The sequence below is a fragment of the Chenopodium quinoa genome, unplaced genomic scaffold (genome assembly GCF_001683475.1).
Source record: "Chenopodium quinoa cultivar QQ74 unplaced genomic scaffold, ASM168347v1, whole genome shotgun sequence".
Lineage (NCBI taxonomy): Eukaryota > Viridiplantae > Streptophyta > Magnoliopsida > Caryophyllales > Amaranthaceae > Chenopodium > Chenopodium quinoa.
The window spans coordinates 1,028,848-1,050,956 of NW_018745174.1; the positions used below are offsets into that span (position 1 = coordinate 1,028,848).

A 22,109-nucleotide genomic window follows, 5' to 3' on the forward strand; every position below is an offset into this window, starting at 1 on the left:
CACTACCATTTAACGGTAACTATTTAAAAGAAAACCGTCTTGTAGGGCTCACCTTAATCAAACCCTAACCACCTACCACTCCCCCACCAGTCCACCATACCACCACCACTGACCCCACAAGACCACCAACTCAACTAGCCCTTAGCCGTAAACCAAAACCTATCCAACCACCACTTCACCTCGATGTACTCCCATTCTCTCTCTTCCACGCCTTTCGCTGCCAAATCCCACCCCACCGCATGCATCACCTCTTATTTCACCCCCAACACCCACTCACACTCGCATAATCAGGTGGGGGAGCAGTGGATGGCTAGTTCAGTTCAAGTTCGAGGAGTAGTGATTAGCGACTGATTCAATTTGGATAGCGGAGTGGTGGGTGGTCGGGGTTCGGTTTAGGTTGGGGATTGGTGGGTGGTTGGGATTGGTGGGTAGTTGGGGTTTGATTCGTGTAGGGAGTAGTGGGTGGTTAGGGTTCAAGTGGGTCGTACAATACGGTTAAATGGTAGTGCGTGGTACTCAAATAAATTTTCTAATAATGGTAGTTGTTTTTTTAAAAAAAAAAACAGTTTTCAAAAAGTGCAAAATAAATGATAGTGGTTCACAAATTTTCCTTGAAAATAAACTTAGTATTCGTTTTTCATTACAAATCTTTTTTTTTTTTTTACCAAGAAGAAAAAGGATTTCATTAATGAAAGATAGCCAAACGACACTTACAATAAACAATTCCTAGGAAATCTAAAATTCCAATACAAGTACAAATCACCTTAAAACTAGTTACATCACATATTCGATCGACGATCGCCGTAATAAAAAAAAACTTCTTCTGAAGCAATATAATACGTGAGTTAGCTCTAATCTGGCTTGAGATCCATGGATGAGTAGTTGTTTGGGTGAAGAAACTCATATGGCCTTCTAGATACTTTCGGAGACGATGAAACCCTAAATCTTCAAACTTTAGCACACGAACAAACAAAAAACATAAGCCTAATTGAATAAATCTCATCATAAAGATGGGATCCATTTATTGAAAGCAATTAAAAAAAAATTGAGCTTATCACCGGTAAAAGCCCCTACAAAAATTTACAATTGAGATCATAAGAAAAAAGATAGAAAAGAAGAAAAAAAAAAAGAAGAAGAAGAAGAGTGAAGGAAAACCTTCAAAAAAGCAGAACAAATCTAGCAATGGAGGCTAGAAAAATCCTCCTAAGGAAAAACCTTAGAGGGAACCAAAAAACCTTCCCAAGGAGAAAACCTAGAGGGAAAAACAATTTAGATACTATACTGTAGTTTTTTTTTTCATTTTTCATTACAAATCATGTCAATTTAATTATAACAACTTGACAAAGCAAATTTTAATTTTTTTGTTACATATTATTTTATTATTGAAATAAAAAATTTAGAAAACTCTAGCAAGCATTACTTTGACTTTATTTTAAGATAAAAACTTTGGAATGTAACGTTGACCACGAATGCAATATAATACAAAAATCACAAATGATAAATCTTCTAAACCAAGAATAAGAAAGAGTAAGAATATACATATATACAAGCACAACAAAATCATTAGAAATATATAAAGAGAATCAATTAAGTTGCCTTCATTTTGAGGAAATGCATTATACTAATCCCAACCCACAAGTCTTCATAGTATATGTCAATTGTTCTTTTATGCTTATCTATGATTCTATGCAACATAAGTTGCGTCAAATCCTTGGTTTCATTTATTGCAACTTACATTCAAACTAACATTACAAGAAAAGAGGGAGCTCAAGAAAGGAAGATCAAATTTGAAGATATGGGTCAATCGTTGATGAAACTAACTCCTGGTATCATCCCTTCTCCTTTAGTTAACCTAGAATTGATCACGAGTTGGTCGGTTTGTGTCAAGATTTTTCGAAAAAAAATTATTTATATAATCAGGGCTTACATGGAAATTTCGAGCCACTAAATGTGATCAACTCTAGGTCAACTTACTCTTTTTTTTTTTATATATATATGCATACTATAGTTACTTTGTTATTAATCAATCTTTACGTATAGTAATGATTGTTTTAAGGTTATTTTAGATTTTAACACCTCACAAAAACACGAAAATTGATTTTAATACCCCCATAAAAAAAAATTGATTTTAACACCAGATAAATTTCCAAAAAATTGGTATTACCACCATTTAACGGTTTCCATCCAAAAATTCCGTTAAGTGTGGCCCACATTAACACGTGTCAGCATTTTATTTGTTCAAAAAAAAGAGAAATTAAAAAAAAAAGAAAAATAAATAAAAACCTAAAGCTACCCAGCCACCACCACAGCACCACCCCCGCGCCACCGCCGGCTTCCCCCCAACTCACCACATCCCTCCACGAAACCACCACCCGTGTCGCACCACCACCCCCAACCCACCTGAACACTCCCCCTCCCTTTCCCGCAACCGTAACGCCCCCAAAAACCACCAAACCCAAAACCCTCGTCCCCCCTAAACGGCCACGAATCCGGCCTTAAAAGGCCGAAATCGGCCGGTTAAGGCCACTAATCCCTAAAACCGGCCAATTTCGGCCATTTTTGGCCAGATTCGTGGCCGTTTTGGGGAACAAGGGTTTTGGGTTTGGTGGTTTTTGGGGGCGATACAGTTGCGGGAAAGGGAGGGGGAGGGTTCAGGTGGGTTGGGGGAGGTGGTGCGACACGGGTGGTGGTTTCGTGGAGAGATATGGTGAGTTGGGGGGAAGCCGGCGGTGGCGCGGCGGTGGTGCTGTGGTGGTAGCTGGGTAGTTTTAGGTTTTTATTCTTTTTCTTTTTTTTTATTTTTTTTTATTTTTTTTTTCTTTTTTTTTATTTTTTTGGCCAATAATAACACGACACGTGGCTTATGGATCCACTTAACGGATTCCTAAACAGAATCAGTTAAGTGGTGGTAATACCAATTTTTTGGAAATTTATCTGGTGTTAAAATCAATTTTTTTTTTTATGGGGGTGTTAAAATCAATTTTCGTGTTTTTGTGAGGTGTTAAAATCTAAAATTTCCTTGTTTTAATTACTTAATAGAATTAGTGTTGACAATCTTCTTATTTATGAGTATATATATTTCTGATAATAATGATATCATATCTCTAACAAAATATGAATAAATCGTTTTGATCTTATCGAATGTTTTTTTTAAAGACCTAAGTATCATCATCAAATCCTAAGCTAGCTAGATTAAATCTATCTATTTATAAGTTGCCTTAAATTGCACAAAAGAAACATTTTACTAAGTAACTTCTTTTATAAGAAATTGTCTTAATCAAACGATCAATTGTTGATCCCATTTTGAGTTTAACGGATCATATATAACAAAGGATAATTTGCCAATTACTACCGCAAGTTAACACTACTTTGTAAATTACTACCGCAAATTAAAAAAGTTGTGAATTACTACCGTAAATTTTTTTAAGATGTTGCGATTACTACCAAACTCCCATTAAATCCAACTATGACGTCATTATATCCCTTTAACCCGTGTTTGACCATGGATAAGGGCTTTAACCAGCCCTCCTCCCCCCTCCAAAAAAAAAGAAAATGGTTTAGGGATATAATGACGTCATGGTTAAAAGCTTTAACCAAGGGTTAAAGTGATATAATGATGTTATAGTTGGGTTTATTGGGGGTTTGGTAGTAATCGCAACATGTTAAAATTTTTTGCGTTAGTAATTCACAACTTTTTTACTTTGCGGTAGTAATTTACAAAAGTAGTATTAACTTGCGGTAGTAATTGACAAATTTTCCTATAACAATAACACAATGTTTATTAATTATAATGCTAAATAACATGTAAACTAATTAATGTTTTAATTTGTAGGAAACGAGGTGAAAAAGTCCAAGTTGGAAGAAATAGCAAGAAGATGTTATGATGAGAAGGAGTTGTTAAATAAGGAGGAGTTTAAGGAACCTGATGAACTTTTTTGTGACTTCTACAGAGCAGTTTGTGAAACAGTAGAGTATGTCTTTCAACTCCAATTCCTTCCCAAACTATTTGAATTTTACAAAAATAATAATAATTAAATAACTACTCCCCTGTCAAAAAAAAAAAAACTACTCCCCTATTCCTAAAAAATTATTAGAAGAATTTTTATACAAATTACATAATAATAACACATGAGATAAAACTAATATGCTGGACACTCAAGAATTAAACCATTAAGCACGACCATTACACTTCATCAACATCAACTTTGAATGAATACATATGAGCATATTTATAGTATACCCAAATCATTCTTTTCGTAAAAGATAAGTTTTATCAAAAGATATGTTCAAAAGATATTTTCCAAAAATAAGTTTTCAAAAAATATTTCTTTTTGTTAAGAATATATTCTGTCAATAATAAGATATATTTATTACAAAAACAGATTTTATTTCAAACTTATATTTTCCAAATATACTAGCTTATCTTTTTCAAAAAGATATAATTGCCGTAAAATCAAATTTTACACAAAGTCTTATATGTGGCTAGCCACATGGTGTGACCATTTCACATAATCACATATAAGGCAATTAATTAAGTAATAGGGGGTTACGGTGAAGATTAAATGGGGTTACCGTAACATATGTAGGTTAGTTAAATGAGAAAAAGGGGGTTACTAGCTAATAAATGAATTATTCATTCGTTTTTTAAAACAAAAAAATAAATAAGGGTTACTCAAATGAACAAATTGGGATACTTATTTCTAAATAACTTGATTTCACTCGTATAATGAATTTGAGTTACTTTTATGGACTACATGTAGTTACTCTTATAAAAAAATGAGGTTACTCATACATATAAATAAAGATTACTCTTATAGATCAATGTGGCTACACTGTGTGGCCAACCACATGCAAGACTTGCTAAAGATTTTAATCAAAACTTATTTTTGTTGAAAATACTTTCCAAAAATAGCTTATCTTTTTCCTAAAGAGATTTATTAGAAATAAATATTTTTATTTTGTAAAATCATATCCCTAAAAGATATGCACGTATTAGGTAAATATTTATATCATTAAAACCAAATCTTAAAGACGTGCAGACTTAAGTTCCTATTAGATTTCGAAACTCTGATAGTCTTTGAGTTCCTGACAAATCAGTAAGTTTCTAACAAGTCAGTAACTCTAATTTTATTGACTATCAAGAGTTCACATTGGTTTTATAGACTTGTTCCAGACTGACTTTTATGTCCAACATACTTACATGAATCATAGAGCGATATACTTCGATTTCTCCGTCTTCATGTTGTATCTATGAAACTCTTGTTTTGGAATCTTGTAGTATTGATGTATTCTAGACCTTGAGGCAACATTCCACTTCTAGAACCGCAGACCAAGTTCCTAGCTGGAACTTTCTGTCACTCTTGTTCATTCCTTATTGGAACTCGCAGACCAGGTTCCTTATGGAACTTTCTGCCACTTAGCTTGCACTCCTCATGAACCTATTAGTATAGGGAACATGCTTCGGCTCTCGTGGGAAAGACTGCCGAAAGTTCCTTCTGCATCTTGTTGGAGAATATCTTCAGGTCCCTTCGTGGTTTTGTTCTCATGGGAAAACCTGCTTTAGTTTCATTCATTCTCTCATGTTTCTCTTGAAGTCTGCTAAGTTCCAACCCATTAACTTCACCTAAGCCAGTTCCTGTCTTCACATAAACACTTAAACATTAGACTAAAGTTTGTTTGTCATAAACAAACTTCAAGTGAGAGAACTAATTAAACATAAAGCAACATGAAGCTAACATATGCAAACACCTATTTATATAGTTACCTTTATGGTTCCTTTGCCATCATCATGCTTATCAACCATAACACTCATCTTTGTTCTTGTTCCTCTATTGCTTATCCTATATTGCTCAAGTTCCTTATATATATATATATATATATATATATATATATATATATATATATATATATATATATATATATATATATATATATATATACTTGTCAATACTCTGGTTCCTTTTAATTATCTTGTTCCAAGCATAACTTGTTCTTTCTGTGCACAACTTAACAAACACGTTAGATAGATGCTCATCATTAGTTTACAATCATGAAAACAATATTTAGCATTTGATTTAACTCTTAGATTTGATTACTGCGCAGAAATATCAATACCAGTGTTGGCAATACCCAATTTCGAGTACCAAAGGAAGATGTTCTTGAGAAAGCATTCAAGGTAATTGGTTTTCTTTATTACATCCTTCGCAATATTTTTGTCTGAGAGGATTATTTTGGTAGAACGTGGGTATGTACGGATGTTAATTAGATCTCTATGGACCCATTGGCCACATGTTCACAACGCAATGATGCAGACATAATTCAATTCCATGATTCAGATACCATGTCCCACAATTGTATCGATAAAGTTAGTTACAAATAACAAACAAATAGACACAAATTTGTTATTGCTGCTAATCATGACGCCTAAAAAATTCATGAAAAAATCACACGTATATGTATTGTACTCACTTATTCATAACCCGAACAGTCTAACAAATTAAATATTAATGCAGAAACACCACCCAGGAAAAGGAAAACCGTTGCAAAAGGAAGAGTTTCAAAAAATTCTTCAAGATGCAATAATGGAAACAGGATTTACAGGCATTGGAGCAAAGGATATTATACTCTACATCTTTGGGATTCCTGCAACTACATTTCTTATAAAAAAAGGAGTTTTTCCTAGAGTAATTCCCGACGGTTTTTTCATTCCTGCTGTTACCTCTGCCACTGTATTTGCTCTTTCCCAATTCAACAAGATATGATATACTCATCCATTAATCATGTACTCCGTAGTAAATTATGTAACGCGTGTTTGATTATACACATTTACACGCGTGTTTGATTATACACGCGTTACATAATTTGATTATGTAACGCGTATTTGCTCATCAAGTACACTGTAATGAAATATCACAAAGCAAACCTATACAATAATGTACATTCATTTCTTTGTTTCTTCAAGTGCAAACCTACAATCTGTTTCTGTGTTTGATAATCATCGACTAATTTTACCAAACATTTATGCAATTAAAGAGTCAAAAGGCCAATCAAAAAAATACAAGTAGCAAGAAAAATGTCTTTTCATTACAAAATCTGACATGACAGGACAGGAAATCGTACAAACTTAAAGATATTTACTCAACAAAAAATCTCCTAAAGTACTGTCTTTTCTCCTCATTACACAATACTTGATCCGATAATGGAAAATCGAAAAAGAATTCATAGATACAAATTCAATGCTTAATGTTGGACTCCACAAGAAATAATAACAGCAGTTGCCTAATTTACATATTCGGTGTTGTTAGCTGTCTTTTGTTATATACTGTTGTGTACACCTTTTCATATCTTTAGCTTCAGGACAATGAAAGCAACACTGCAACAGATACTGTCATACGAGTAACAAATACTACGTACACTAAATTGAGGCATCCCCAGCCTTATAGGAGCAAGATTAGGGTGTTCTTCGCGCCTGATGGAAAGCACACAGAGTAGTCTTTCCTATTTATAATGACCTGTTACCCAAACCAGGAGACGAAACATGTTGGTGAAATCAAATGTTGTTTGGTTTTAAGCACCTTCCGCAAAAATCTTAAAAATAAAATCACGAAAACGTTTGGAGTAGAGTTTTGGATCTACAGCTAATATTGAAGTAGCATCATACTGCATTGCCTTATAAGCATGCTCGAGTTTTTTGCTAATGTCGTAATCTTGAAGTATGTCTATGATCCCAAAGAACATTACAACGTCGTAGTATTCTCCAACTGGCTCCAATACCTGTGATTCACCATCAATTTTTCTCACAGCTCTCTCAACTTGTGCTGGCATATTGATTCCTAACTTAACACTATCCCACCTGAAATAATGTGAAGCGCGTCAGACTAACTAGTCAATGCTGCTTCTGCTGTAGCTTAACAGAAGCTAGATTTGATTATAATTGTAAGATGAAATGAAGCATTATTAGCTTTTAAATAAGATCAATGTAAAAGTAAAGTGCTCCTAAGATGACAGCTTAGAAACACTCACCAGGCTGGATCAATTAGAAGTTGATCCATATCTACTTTGGAAAGTCGAGGAGCTCCTGGTTCATTTTCTTGTTCATCACAGCCTGAGAGTTACAATCGAGTCATGTAAAATTGAGTCATGTTTATATAAATGTTCAAGATAAATTACATGTTCTATCTGTAAATATCTGTCACATTGTTCTAACCCCTCAACAATTATACTAAAAGAAGCTCAATTGAAGTGGTGTCATACTGTCATGTAATAGATGGCGGGAATTCTACTCATAATCATTGAATATATGGGAAAGGTGACAATTTTTTTTTCGGACATTCTACAATAGTATGTGTGACTAACCAATAGGTGTCCGGGATCCAGAAGGAATCAGGTCCCCTGCAAGCTGTAGTCCATAATTCTCTCCTGTTCCAAAAACTCGCAATCTCTATCAACTTGTCTGCATATATAAGTAACAGAAATGAATTATGAAACTAAAGATGGTCTACTAGAAACTGAAGCAAATCAAAAGGCATGTTATAAGGTACCTGCAGAAATCTTGGAACCATGACTTCTGCAGTCGAAATATAAAGTTGAGATCAAGGTCTTTAAGTATTGTACTTGCATCTAACTCTTCTTCAGGCTTATCCGTTGAACGGCCAAGTGAAGATCCTTTCAAGTCAAAACGTCGATGAATGGTGTGCTCGGTGCAGAATAAGTTCCCCATTATAATGAAGCGTACCTGGACTCTTGTGCATCATTAACTGTATGCCTAGCAAGAAAAATTTCCACTTGAAAAAAAGTATAGCAAATTTCTCATCTTACTTTCTTCTGGATTGTTCCTGTCAATTTAACACAATGAAGGCCGAAAAACTTGGTCACTAACGTGTTCTCAAATGCTCGAACATGATTATAGTACGCTGATAACATCCTTAAGAGTACCTACATACATTCAAAACATACCAATTTTTAATCTGAATGCTGCAAAGATCCGGTTACCAAACAAGGTCAGTAAAAGAAGTTTAATCAATGAAAGGGAGAATTACTTTTGCTTCTGTTTTCTTTATTGTCTTAATCATGTAACGATCATCACTACTCAAGTAAAAGAAGCTTCCACTTTTTCCGGGGGAGGACAACTGAAAGTCTAACTGGCTAATACAAGAGGGGGGGTGAATTGTATTTGAGGTGAAATCTAAAAACTTTTTGCGGAATTTAACTAAATGAAATAGTGACGAGAGAAGATATAGGCTTTTCTAAATTTCCACTAAGTAATCAAACTCTTTACAAGTGAAGATTCAAACCCGTTAACAAGTTCCACAAATTAGGAACTTGTTCCCAACTCTCACAGAAGACTTCAGCAACGAAGCTTCCTTGACCTCACTTTACAAACTCACAATCCCAACCCCTAAGTACTTGAATACAATCTGTGATTACAAATACCTATTGCACTCAAGAATATATGAAGGAAAATAACTCTCTTTATGTTATTAGATGGCTACTGGAATTTTTATGCTCAAGAGTTGTGTTTTACTGAGATAGTTTGCATGAGTATTTATAGAGAAGGCTTAGTCATTAACCTCCACCATAATCACGTCCACATGTCAACAACCCACTAACAACTTGTGGAGTTATCTTGACAGATTGTGATCATGAAGAGGTTTCCTAGCCTTATCTAATTAAACCACTATCCTAACAACTTGATAACCATTAGCCGTATAAAAGATTTTCTCACAGAAAAACCACTTGCTAACTTTATCAAATATTTATTTAAAAGATTATCAAAAGTTTGTTTAAAAAGATTTTATTTGAAAAGATAAATTTATTATTTATTAAAACAACTAGATAATTATCTTCGATAATTATCTTTATTAAAACTTTTACAAATTATCTTTTCTTTAAGAAATTATCTTTTAAAACTAACTTTTATTCTAGTAGTCTTTAACATAAGTCATTGAGTTCCTTTCCGACTTTATATTATTGAGTGCTCACAATTAAAACTAGAACGTGAGATTTGCACGAGGCTTTTTAAAGAATGCTACTCCGCATCCAAGTTCCTACTCCGGAACGAACTTTGCTTGAATCCTTTATTCACCAAAGACTCAAAACATTCATTAGTCGAGTTTGTCAATTTGTCCATCAAAACCAAAAGGCTCAACAAATTCCCCCTTTTTGATGATGACAAACATTGACAAACTTAGGTAAATAAAATCATCCAGGCATGCAACAAAAATTTAAAGTAAGGCATGAAAACAAAAAAAAACAATTAAAGAACTTAGAAAAATATTAAAAAGTTTTTTTTTTTTTTTTTTTTTTTTTTTTTTTTTTTTTTTAAAAAAACTGAGCAAAAGAAAAATTAACAAAGACTTTAAAAACTGAACTTAGCAAAAGTTTGTACCTTCGATGTGTGAGTTCCTTGGTAAACACTTTAGCCGCCATGAAGTTTGTCTTTTCCCCCTTTTGGCATTATCAAAAGATTGAAAAAAAACATTTTGCTATACTCCCACTAGACTACGTAGGGAATAGTGAGCTCAAATAATGCAAGGCAAAAATAAGTTAGGTACCAAATTATCAGCAAACACACACAATCATATGAAAAATACGAGCCAAGTTCCGATTTAGGAAATAGAAGAGGAACATAGAGAATGTAGCAAAGGATAAAGGCGTACAAACCAAAGTTCAGAGAGATTAAACAAAACCAAAATAAAATTGTTCAACATATGAAATTAGAATAAGTGCAATCAAGGATTTAAGAGGCTGCATTGGTAGGATCAAGGGTTGGATTTGTGGGATCAATAGAGTCTTCCTCGACTTCCTCAAAGGCTACTTTGTTGATAGTTTCCAAGATCTCCTTGTTGCCTTCACTAAACTTGCCTTCAGCCTGTGCAAGCTTTGCCTCCACGCCTGCAAATCCGGTTGCTTGAGATTCTGCCAGAGCCTGCACCTGGCCTTTAAGAGAAAGCAATTCCGAGGCCATTTCCTCCAGTTTCTTGCTCACCAGAGTAGTCAACTTCTCCATATCTGCTTTAACCTGTTGAAAATCATAAACAAACACACGAGTTCCAGAGAAAGCAGCAAAGCCAGTAGGCTGAAATGGAGGAGGAGAAGGTGAATGAGAAGGCTGCCTAGTAGGTGAGACAGGAATAGAAGAGGGTTCAGTGGAAGAGGGAACTTGGGTAGGGTTGAAGGTGGAATCAGATTTGTCTGAGGAGCTGATGGTTTCTACAGTCACAGGGTGTGTAGTAGAAAGGGCAGGCTTGACCACATTCCTCTTACTCCTTCTAAGGCCCCCTGTAAACACAGGAATGACAGGTGGTCCAGCTGTGCTCTCAGAGTCTGTGGTATGTTCCCTCTCACTTTGATCAGTTCCCTGCCCCTCATGTAAGTCAGATTGTCGAGCTTCCCCCTCAGAAACTTCCATATGTTCCCCCTCAGAATCTTCCTGTTTTTCTCCTTGCACATCTCCCTCAAGTATTTTTTCTTTGTTTTTCTCTCTGTTAGAACTTTTTTCTTCTTCCTTATCTCCCTCAGAATCACTGGAGGTGGTAGCACCCTCACTAGCCTCCTCACTACCCTGGTCACTGCTTGCATCACATTCTTCCTTAGCTTCTTTCCCTTTCCCTTTCTTTTTCTCCCCTCCTTTCCGAGGCACAAAACATACTTTGCCATTTGTAAGCCTAAGACTCAGTCTAAGTAATGATTGTTCAGAGAGGATATTATCGGGTTTGAGATATGTTGGGGATTCACATTCAACATCAATACCAAAAGATTTGAACAACACAGTAAGGAAAGAGCCATATGGAATTGTGGTCTTTTGAGCATAAAAATTCAAGTGTTCAATCATTAGAGCAGGGAAATTAATCTGTATTTTGCATGCAAGACAGAATATGAGGGAGGCATCCAAGAGTGATACGGTACTCCGTTTTTGTAAACGGGGTACTATACCCTTCCAGGTGAAGGTAAACAGTAGCTTATGAAGGGGTGTTAGGGCATGATGGTGAGTAGTTTTCACTTTCGGATTTCCTCCAATAAATTGAAGGATTTTGCATTCATCATTATGGCCAATGTTTACAGATTGTTTGTGCTTTAAATAAGAACAATAGCCTTTAACAGGAACTTGAAATAGATTTCCAAGATAATTGGCATCAAACGAAATTGGAATATCATTAACTACGGCCGAGCACACACCATTATCACATTGAAAGGTATTTTTGAACTCATAAATAAATTTAGGATAAACAGGGTAATGAGAACAATTCTGGAACAAGTGAGTCCATTTTTGATAATCAATTAAAGAAGTAAATTCAGTGAACTTACTCGCCACACACCAATCATAGTTGATGTGATATCCGAGAGTGTAATTCCATGATGGGAATTTGGTGGTTGCGTGCCGTTTCCTGTCGCCGCCCTTCACAGCCTTAGCCTTCCTCTTTGGCTGAGCAGATGGATGCACCACCGCAATTGGCACCGGTTGTGGAGACCCCGTGTTTGAGGAGGGTTTGAATGGTGGTGATCGGGTTTTTGGGGTGGTGTTTCGGTTGGTTTTCATGGTGTTGAAGGTAAAATGAAGGGAAGGAGAAGATGAATAGTGTGAATAGGAAGGAGAGAGAGTGAGGCCGGTTATGGGAGTGTATGGGGAATTTAATTGATTTGATAGGTGAAGGTGGAGTGAAAAGAAGAAAAAGAGTTTAATGGGGAGGAGTGAGAAAGAAAAGTGACGGTTTAAACTGTGAGGTAGTGGGGTAGTTTTAGAGGTAGTAGGATTTAATTTGGTGAAATAATTGCACTCATCTAATTCAATGTTGATAAAATAAAATCGTAAGTTAAGAAGTTGATATACATGCTTCTTATCTTACGTAGCAAATAAGATCTTTTTGTATTTTTGAATTCTATGAGGAATAGAAAAATTCATCATGAAAAAATAAGGAAGGAAAAAGATAAGAATAAAAAATAAGATAGAAATAAAAGATAAGAAAGAAAATAACAAGAAGAAAAATAAAAAAAAACGAAAAAGATAAATGAGAGCAGATTGATTGTAAATTATGATGATAATTTACGTGATCATGATACAGAGAGTAAAGAATGATGAAAAAGGAACTTGAAACAACATGGCTCAATACTTTTAACATATTAAAAGTATGTATAAGTGACTTTTCAATACTTCACAAATCTTTCCCCTGGGTAATTTCAGCTGTGTTATTCACACAAGATTGAGCGTAGCATTGTTAGTTACATCCGATTTTACCTTAGGGGTTCCAAACAAAAATCACTTGAGCCGTAGCATCCCCAATTCCACACGCATCTTTTCAAACTTGTCTCTGCTTAAAGGCTTAGTTAAAATGTCAGCAATTTGAAATTCAGTAGAAATAAAATCTAGCTTAATTAAGCCCTTTTCAACATTATCTTTCAAAAAGTGATGCCTTATATGTATATGCTTAACTTTAGAGTGTTGTACTGGATCTTTAGAAATGCAAATGGCACTTGTGTTATCACAATGAATAGGAACGCACTCTAAAATAATGCCATAGTCACGCAACTGTTGTTTTATCCATAGCAATTGAGAGCAACATGCAGCAGCAGCCACATATTCTGCTTCGGCAGTGGATAGAGCAACAGTGTTTTGTTTCTTGGAACTCCAAGAAACCATGCAAGAGCCTAAGAATTGGACTATACCTGATGTGCTTTTACGATTGACCAAATCTCCTGCATAGTCAGCATCAGCATATCCTTTTAGGTCAAACGAGTCACTTTTTGGATAAAACAGACACAAGTCTTCCGTCCCTTTCAAGTATCGTAGAATTCTTTTGACGGCTGTTAGATGCGATTCCTTTGGATCCGATTGAAATCTAGCACAAAGACCTACACTAAACGAAATGTCAGGTCTGCTGGCAGTTAAATATAACAAGGAACCAATCATACCTCTGTATTTTGTTTGATCCACACGAGTTCCCTTGGGGTCTTGGTCCAACCTTGTGGTTGTTCCCATGGGAGTGTGGTTTATCTTTGTGCTTTCCATACCGTATTTTTTTAATAACTCCTTCACATATTTCTGCTGATGGATCATTATTCCTTCGTTAGTTTGCTTAATTTGGAGCCCAAGGAAGAAGTTGAGTTCCCCCATCATGCTCATCTCAAACTCACTGCTCATTAAATCAGCAAAGTACTTGCACAAGGATTCATTAGTTGCACCAAAAATAATATCATCAACATAAATTTGTACAATTAATAAATGAGTTCCTTTTGATTTTAAGAACAAAGTTTTGTCAACTTTTCCTCTTTTAAAATCATTTTGTAAAAGGAATTTTGAAAGTCTTTCATACCATGCTCTTGGAGCTTGTTTTAATCCATACAGTGCTTTATCAAGTTTAAAAATATGGTTAGGAAAGTTTGGATCCTCAAATCCAGGTGGTTGTTCAACATAGACGTCTTCCTTTAAAAAACCATTTAAAAAAGCACATTTGACGTCCATTTGATAAAGTTTAAAACCCATAAATGCAGCAAATGCAATTAAAATACGAATTGCTTCTAATCTAGCTACAGGAGCAAAAGTCTCCTCAAAATCGATACCTTCCTGCTGATTGTAGCCTTTAACAACTAATCTTGCCTTGTTCCTTACAATTGTGCCATGTTCATCTAGCTTATTCCTGTATACCCATTTGAGACCAATAACCTTTTGATTTGTTGGTTTGGGTTCAAGGTGCCACACTTTGTTTCTTTCGAATTCATTTAATTCCTCTTGCATGGCAACAATCCAATCAGCATCTTCCAAGGCTTCTTTGTGATTTCGAGGTTCCAGTGTTGATAAGAAGGCGTTGAATGCACAGAAGTTTCTCAGTTGGGATCTCGTCTGAGTTCCCTTGCTTAGGTCACTTATAATTTTATCCAGGGGGTGTGACCTTTGATGTTTCCATGGCTTTGGTTGGAATGATTGAGCTGGTATAAAAGTGTTATTTTGAGTTGCTCTTTCTTCCATTTCTTCATGGTGTTCTGCTTCTGCATTTGCTTCGCCTTCTGTATTTTCTGTTTCTTCTGTATTTTGATCAGAGGCTTCAGTATTATTTGGAACTTCAGTAGGTTCCTTATTAGTATTTTCAGTAATTCGAACATGCTGCTTTCTGGGAATTAATTCTTCATCTTGGTCTGTTGAACGAGTGAGACCAATTTCAAAATCTCCATCTTCATATTCCTGTATACAACCATAATTATTAGTTTCATCAAAAATCACATGTATACTTTCTTCTACACACATAGTCCTCTTATTGTAAACTCTATAAGCTTTACTATTAGATGCATATCCTAAAAAGACTGCTTCATCACTCCTTTCATCAAATTTTCCAAGATTTCTTTTATCATTATTGTGAACAAAACATTTGCATCCAAAAGCTCTTAAATGAGCAATATTAGGTTTTCTCCCTTTTAACAGTTCATAAGGTGTCTTGTCCAACATTGGTCTGAGCATGGCTCGGTTGACGATATAGCATGCTGTGTTGACGGCTTCTGCCCAAAAATTTCTTGGAAGCCCACTTGCTATTAGCATTGTTCTTGCCATGTCTTCCAATGTTCGGTTCTTCCTCTCAACCACACCATTTTGTTGTGGTGTTCTTGGCGCTGAGAAATTGTGACTTATTCCCTGTTCTCTGCAAAATTCATCAAACTTGGAATTTTCGAATTCCGTACCATGGTCAGTTCTCATATGAATAAGTTGATTACCTATTGATTTTTGTGTCTTTTTCAAGAAAGTCATAAACATATCAAAAGTTTCATCTTTACTATGTAAGAATATGACCCATGTAAATCTAGAATAATCATCCACAAGAACTAAGACATATCTTTTTCCACTTCTACTTTGAATTCTAACGGGGCCACACAAATCCATATGAATGAGTTCCAATGGTTTTGTGGTGCTTACCATTTTCTTTGATTTAAATGATGATCGAACATGCTTTCCTTTGATGCAGGCTTCACAAATTTTGTCATTTAGGAATTTGATAGAAGGTAATCCGATTACCAAGTCCTTTGACCTTAATTTGTCAAGCAATGAAAGACTAGCATGTCCAAAACGTTTATGCCATAGAAGTGGATCATCCTCAATAACACTTAAACAAGATAGATTGTATTTTGGAACTTTGTTAAGGTCCACGGTATATGTGTTCCCTTTACGAGTTCCTTCCAAAACGATTTTACCAGTGTTATTGTTGATGATTTTGCATTTTTCAGAAGAAAAGCTTACAAAGTTTCCTTTATCACAAAACTGAGAAATACTGAGTAGATTATGCTTCAAACCCTCGACTAAAAATACATTGTCAATTGCATGGGAACTTGACCTTCCTACTTTGCCAACAGCAACAATGTTGCCTTTCTTATTGTCTCCAAAGGTCACTGTTCCCCCTGTATAGGCCGTCAGTGAGAGAAATCTGGATTCATCTCCTGTCATGTGCTTAGAACAACCGCTATCGAGGTACCACTGGTTGTTCCCCCTCACTTCGACCTGCAAAAGAAATTAAGAGTTAGTAGTAGGAACCCTTTCATTCATGGGTTCCTGTGTTGACACATTTAAATCAGATTTCTTCTGCCAAACATAATTCACATTCTTATTGTACAGATTTGCTTTCTTAGTACATTCTTCACTGCGATGTTCCTTTTTACCACAGAAAGAACAAACGGTCTCACTAGGTAAGTTCACATATTTCTTTTTCTTTCCAGTGGACTTCTTCTTATGAACATAGCCTAGACCTTCTGTTCTTTTTGTCTGAGCTTCCTTTACCCACTTGGGAACACCCGTGCTTGCTGTATTTTTACTTTTTCTTGCAATTTCTAGGTCCTTTTCTAGTTTCTCATTTTTATCATTGGTTTCCTTTATCTCTTTCTTAACATGCTCTAGTTCATTATTAAACATGATTAAAGGAACTTCAGTAGACCTGCAAGAATCAATGTTAGTACACAACATTTTATATTGAGTCAATTCAATATTCAGCATGATATTCTCACTCTTGACTCTTTCAAGGGATTCTTTTAGCATAATATTTTTATCTAACAATTCAAAGAATCTGCCTTGAACATCATTTCTTAAGCTATTCAGATACTTAACATGATCTCTACAAATTCCAGTTGCCTTTTCGGCTTGCCTTAGTTTTGCACATAATTCTTTATATTCATCTAAGGTTTCTAACAATAAAGAGATTAATTTATCCTTTGAGAGAGATTTCAAATAACTAGGTTGAATGACTACCTCATCATCATGCTTTGCCATTAGACAGAGATTGGCTACTTCATCGTCTGTGTGTTCCTGTTCCTCTTCTTCGGAACTTGATTCTCCCCACGTGGAAATCATTGCTTTCCTGAAATTTGTTTTAGAAAAGTTAGGCTTGGAATTTCTGCTTTGATCAGCTTCTTTTCCCTTGCCTTTCTCAGATTCCCATAATGGACACTCTTTGATGAAGTGGTTGGTGCTTCCACATTTGTGACAAGAAGACTTGGCTTTGGGTTCCTGATTTCTTTTACTGTATCCTTTCTTCTTGTCTAAAAACTTGTTGTTACGGTAGAATTTTTTCAGCCTTCTCACCAACATTGCAGCTTCTTCTTCATCGATGTCAGACTTCTCTTCGGATTCTTCATTAGCTCTTAATGCTAGCCCTTGACTTTTGACAGTCTCCTGAGTCCGATTGTTCGACTGGATCTCGTGAGTAATGAGGGAACCCGCAAGCTGTTCCAGATTGAACTTGGTGAAGTCTTTTGATTCCTGCACCGCTGCAACCTTTGCTCTCCATCTGTCATTGTCTGGAAGACTTCTTAAGACTTTTCTGACCTGCTCATCTATAGGAATTATCTTACCAAGACACGTTAGTTCGTTAGTAATACTTTTAAATCGAGTAAACATGTCTTTAATGGATTCTTTGTTTCCCATTTCAAAGCGCTCATACTGAGATAAAAGAATATCTATTTTGGAACGTTTAACATCTGACGTTCCTTCATGTGTAACTTCCAGAAGATCCCAAATTTCCTTTGCGGATTTGCACCCTTTGACACGAGTATGTTCATCGGGTCCAAGTCCCCAAATTAGAAACTTTTTGGCAGTAGCATTCATTTCTAATTTTTCGAAATCAGTTTTTTCATATTCATCCATAGGTTTAGGGATTACCTCATTGTTAGCATTCGTTTTCGTAATTTCGTAATCTCCTACTTGTATAATCCGCCATACCTGATAATTCTCTGCTTGGATGAAGATTTCCATCTTATCCTTCCAATAAGGATAATATTTGCCGTTGAAGTATGGAGGCCTTTGAATGGATGTACTCCCGAATTCCTTTTCCTCTGTGTAAGCCATTTTCCCAGGAACTTACTCAACAGGGTTGCCTGCGTGCTCTGAGTTCCCGCTCTGATACCAACTGAAAGTCTAACTGGCTAATACAAGAGGGGGGGTGAATTGTATTTGAGGTGAAATCTAAAAACTTTTTGCGGAATTTAACTAAATGAAATAGTGACGAGAGAAGATATAGGCTTTTCTAAATTTCCACTAAGTAATCAAACTCTTTACAAGTGAAGATTCAAACCCGTTAACAAGTTCCACAAATTAGGAACTTGTTCCCAACTCTCACAGAAGACTTCAGCAACGAAGCTTCCTTGACCTCACTTTACAAACTCACAATCCCAACCCCTAAGTACTTGAATACAATCTGTGATTACAAATACCTATTGCACTCAAGAATATATGAAGGAAAATAACTCTCTTTATGTTATTAGATGGCTACTGGAATTTTTATGCTCAAGAGTTGTGTTTTACTGAGATAGTTTGCATGAGTATTTATAGAGAAGGCTTAGTCATTAACCTCCACCATAATCACGTCCACATGTCAACAACCCACTAACAACTTGTGGAGTTATCTTGACAGATTGTGATCATGAAGAGGTTTCCTAGCCTTATCTAATTAAACCACTATCCTAACAACTTGATAACCATTAGCCGTATAAAAGATTTTCTCACAGAAAAACCACTTGCTAACTTTATCAAATATTTATTTAAAAGATTATCAAAAGTTTGTTTAAAAAGATTTTATTTGAAAAGATAAATTTATTATTTATTAAAACAACTAGATAATTATCTTCGATAATTATCTTTATTAAAACTTTTACAAATTATCTTTTCTTTAAGAAATTATCTTTTAAAACTAACTTTTATTCCAGTAGTCTTTAACATAAGTCATTGAGTTCCTTTCCGACTTTATATTATTGAGTGCTCACAATTAAAACTAGAACGTGAGATTTGCACGAGGCTTTTTAAAGAATGCTACTCCGCATCCAAGTTCCTACTCCGGAACGAACTTTGCTTGAATCCTTTATTCACCAAAGACTCAAAACATTCATTAGTCGAGTTTGTCAATTTGTCCATCAAAACCAAAAGGCTCAACAACAACTCTCGAAGGGCTTCGTTCCCACAGATTGATAACATGTAATCAGCTGCATCCACCTTAAAAAGCTTCCTCAATGCTCTAGTAAAGATTGAATAGTCAGGCTCTAATAAAATGGTCAGATTATACAAAGATTCAGAGTTATAAGATGAATCCATTAAGCTAACCTGAATACTAAAGGGCAATAGTCTTTCCACTTAAATTCACAGGAACTATGTGGAGGAGTATACTTGGAGCCTTCTGATGGAAGCTTTGTCCACACTTTTTCCTTGGGATCAAAAGCGGACGACCTCAGATCAAGGGATGTTGGTGGAGCAGGTCTACCAACAGCATGCCTGCAAAATCACTCTCAGAATTTATCATCAGTATGCCAAATCAGTACACAGTGGCTAGTCCGAAAAGAAAAGATGACTAGATAAGCCAACTAGTCAGGTCAAGGGATATAGTAAGAACGAAGTAGATGAGGCTCGAGCTTACTAGAGCCAAATAAGGTGCATTAACAGGCTAACATGGTTACAATATGCTGAAAGTAGTCAATAAATGAAACTAAAATGGGGCAAAAAGAGGCGAAAAGTACCTGATTCCTAACTGTAGATTAAGCATAAGCTCAAAGTTTTTATGACCTCTAGTAATAATCTCTCCTTGTTTCTTCCCTACTTTCAGTATCCTAAGTGGTTTCCCTGGAGTCCCAGGTGGTGCCATCTTAAAACTAGTCCAATTTTCAAGACTTAAACCATCCAAATCACCATCTTTTCCACTGTCAGAATTCCTTCTGTTACTACAATCACTTGAAAAACTTCCTTCTGACTCCAACATGTGTCCACCAGGAGTCATTCTCGAGTCAACTGACATTCGTGCAGGCCTACTCCTTGGATCCGTTCCTTTGGGTGACTTCCATGCCGCGAGCTTCTTCTGCGATGGAAAAACAGTAATCTTTTCAGTTGCACATACCTTACACCCACTCAAAATATCATTATACAACTCTTGAGGATCCCAATTTTCCTGATCTAACAGTTCAGGTTCAGGACAATGATAAGTCCCAAGCATCTCTTTCGGGTCTCCACTCCAATACCCCTCATAGTAACATCCATTATCCCATTTGTATATACCGTCTCCTGCAGGCAAAGAATCAACCCAGTTCCCCTTGAAGCAGTCTCCATTAGCCCAAATCATCACCAGGACCCGAAATCACCCCATTCTTCCATTCTCCTACGAAACAAGTCCCATTGCTCCACTGATATTTCCCCTGCCCTTCTTGCACACCATGCCTCCATTCTCCATCATAAAAGTCCCCATTCTCATACGTCATAACACCATAACCATGCTTCATGTTCATCACCCAAAAACCTTTATACGCCTCCCCTTCAGAGCCGGTATAAGTACCTTTCCCATCCATATAACCGCTCTTAAACTCACCTTCATACACAGCCCCTGAAGGCCAACTAAACCTACCTTTCCCTATGGCTTGGCCTCGAAACCACTCCCCTACGTAAATACACCCATCAGTCCACAAGTACTTCCCATGTCCATGGGGGAAATACTCGAACCATTGTCCCACATAATAATCTCCATTCGGAAGAAACTTCTCCACCGGTACAGGCTCAATGTTGTCACTTCCATGGTTTTTGTTGTGTCCATCATCAAAGATAATATGACCATGATCATCAAAGAAATCTTCGTGCACATGGGCCATAGACGTCGAGCCAAATATGCTATGTGCTCGTTTCTTTGCAGCAGCTTGTGTTTTTCGCAATGTTGCCTCCCATGCTTTCGCCATTCCACAAGATTTGGTAATGATCTCTGCTTATTTTGGGTTAGAAATAGAATCTATTCTAGGAATTTACTACTTTTCTTGTAACAAACACATAGTTTTTGTTCATTTCATCAAAGATATATAATGTTATGTACAAGTTTATCTAAGATGATCATAAAATGTTTATGTTACATATACCTGTTGTCAACCATTAATCTTCCTGAGAAATTCCCACTTGTAAAAAATCATCAAATCTTCGATTTTGTACATTGCAACAGACGAATGTGATGCACTCTGCTTGTTCTCTGGAAAATCTATATGATCAAACTCTTAGATGTAAAATTAAACCAAACTAAAAAAAAAATCCTAGCGCGTATTAAAATTACTATTTAAATTTTTAGATTTTTTTATAAATGTTTTTCCTAGATAATTTAGGCTAATCTTGTTTTAATTTGTTTTGGTTCTAACACACAAGTGAATGGAAAATTTTCCTACAAAATAGTGGTTGCAAAAATTACCATTCGCCAAAAGCGGAGGAAATTGCTAATCTACAAATGACAAGAAGAAGAGTTTTTCTAACAATGAGCTACAACTGCTAATGCCCACAAAACAAGCAAGAAATGAACGGACACTCAGTAATATTTTTTGCCATTTTAAGAACTTGGTATCCCTATAAACTAGGAGATGTGTGATAATCCTCGTTGACGAATTGAAATTATGTGAGATATATTAACACCTTCATATGCTAAATTGTTAATGCTATATATTGTTATTTGTGGAGGATTATAACAATTTATATGAGATATTTTGACCTACAAACTTTTAAATTTAAGCAATGAATAGTTTGATTTTAAATCATATATCATGAAATTAAATAAATATAAACAAAACAAAATTTCCTAGAAGAATGAACACCCTAAATTGGAAATAAGGACATTAATAGTTGTTTTATAATTTTGTGT

The 22,109-nt window shown here is 35.7% G+C and overlaps 2 protein-coding genes across 2 annotated transcripts; one reads left to right on the forward strand and one right to left on the reverse strand.

Annotated features, from left to right (window-relative positions):
* Window positions 1-1,666: 1,666 nt before the first annotated feature.
* On the forward strand, window positions 1,667-6,953 carry LOC110710606. The gene is made up of 4 exons (XM_021888930.1): window positions 1,667-1,826; window positions 3,833-3,971; window positions 6,103-6,175; window positions 6,513-6,953. Exons 1-4 carry the CDS (start codon window positions 1,679-1,681, stop codon window positions 6,759-6,761), a joined length of 609 nt encoding a protein of 202 aa, XP_021744622.1. The 5' UTR covers window positions 1,667-1,678; the 3' UTR covers window positions 6,762-6,953.
* Window positions 6,954-19,551: 12,598 nt separating this feature from the next.
* Window positions 19,552-21,171, reverse strand: LOC110710626 (phosphatidylinositol 4-phosphate 5-kinase 5-like). The gene is made up of 3 exons (XM_021888951.1): window positions 20,571-21,171; window positions 19,972-20,509; window positions 19,552-19,729 (listed from the first exon to the last, which is right to left on the reverse strand). The coding sequence occupies exons 1-3, from the start codon at window positions 21,169-21,171 to the stop codon at window positions 19,552-19,554; spliced, it is 1,317 nt and encodes a 438-aa protein (XP_021744643.1).
* Between the last annotated feature and the right edge of the window lie 938 nt (window positions 21,172-22,109).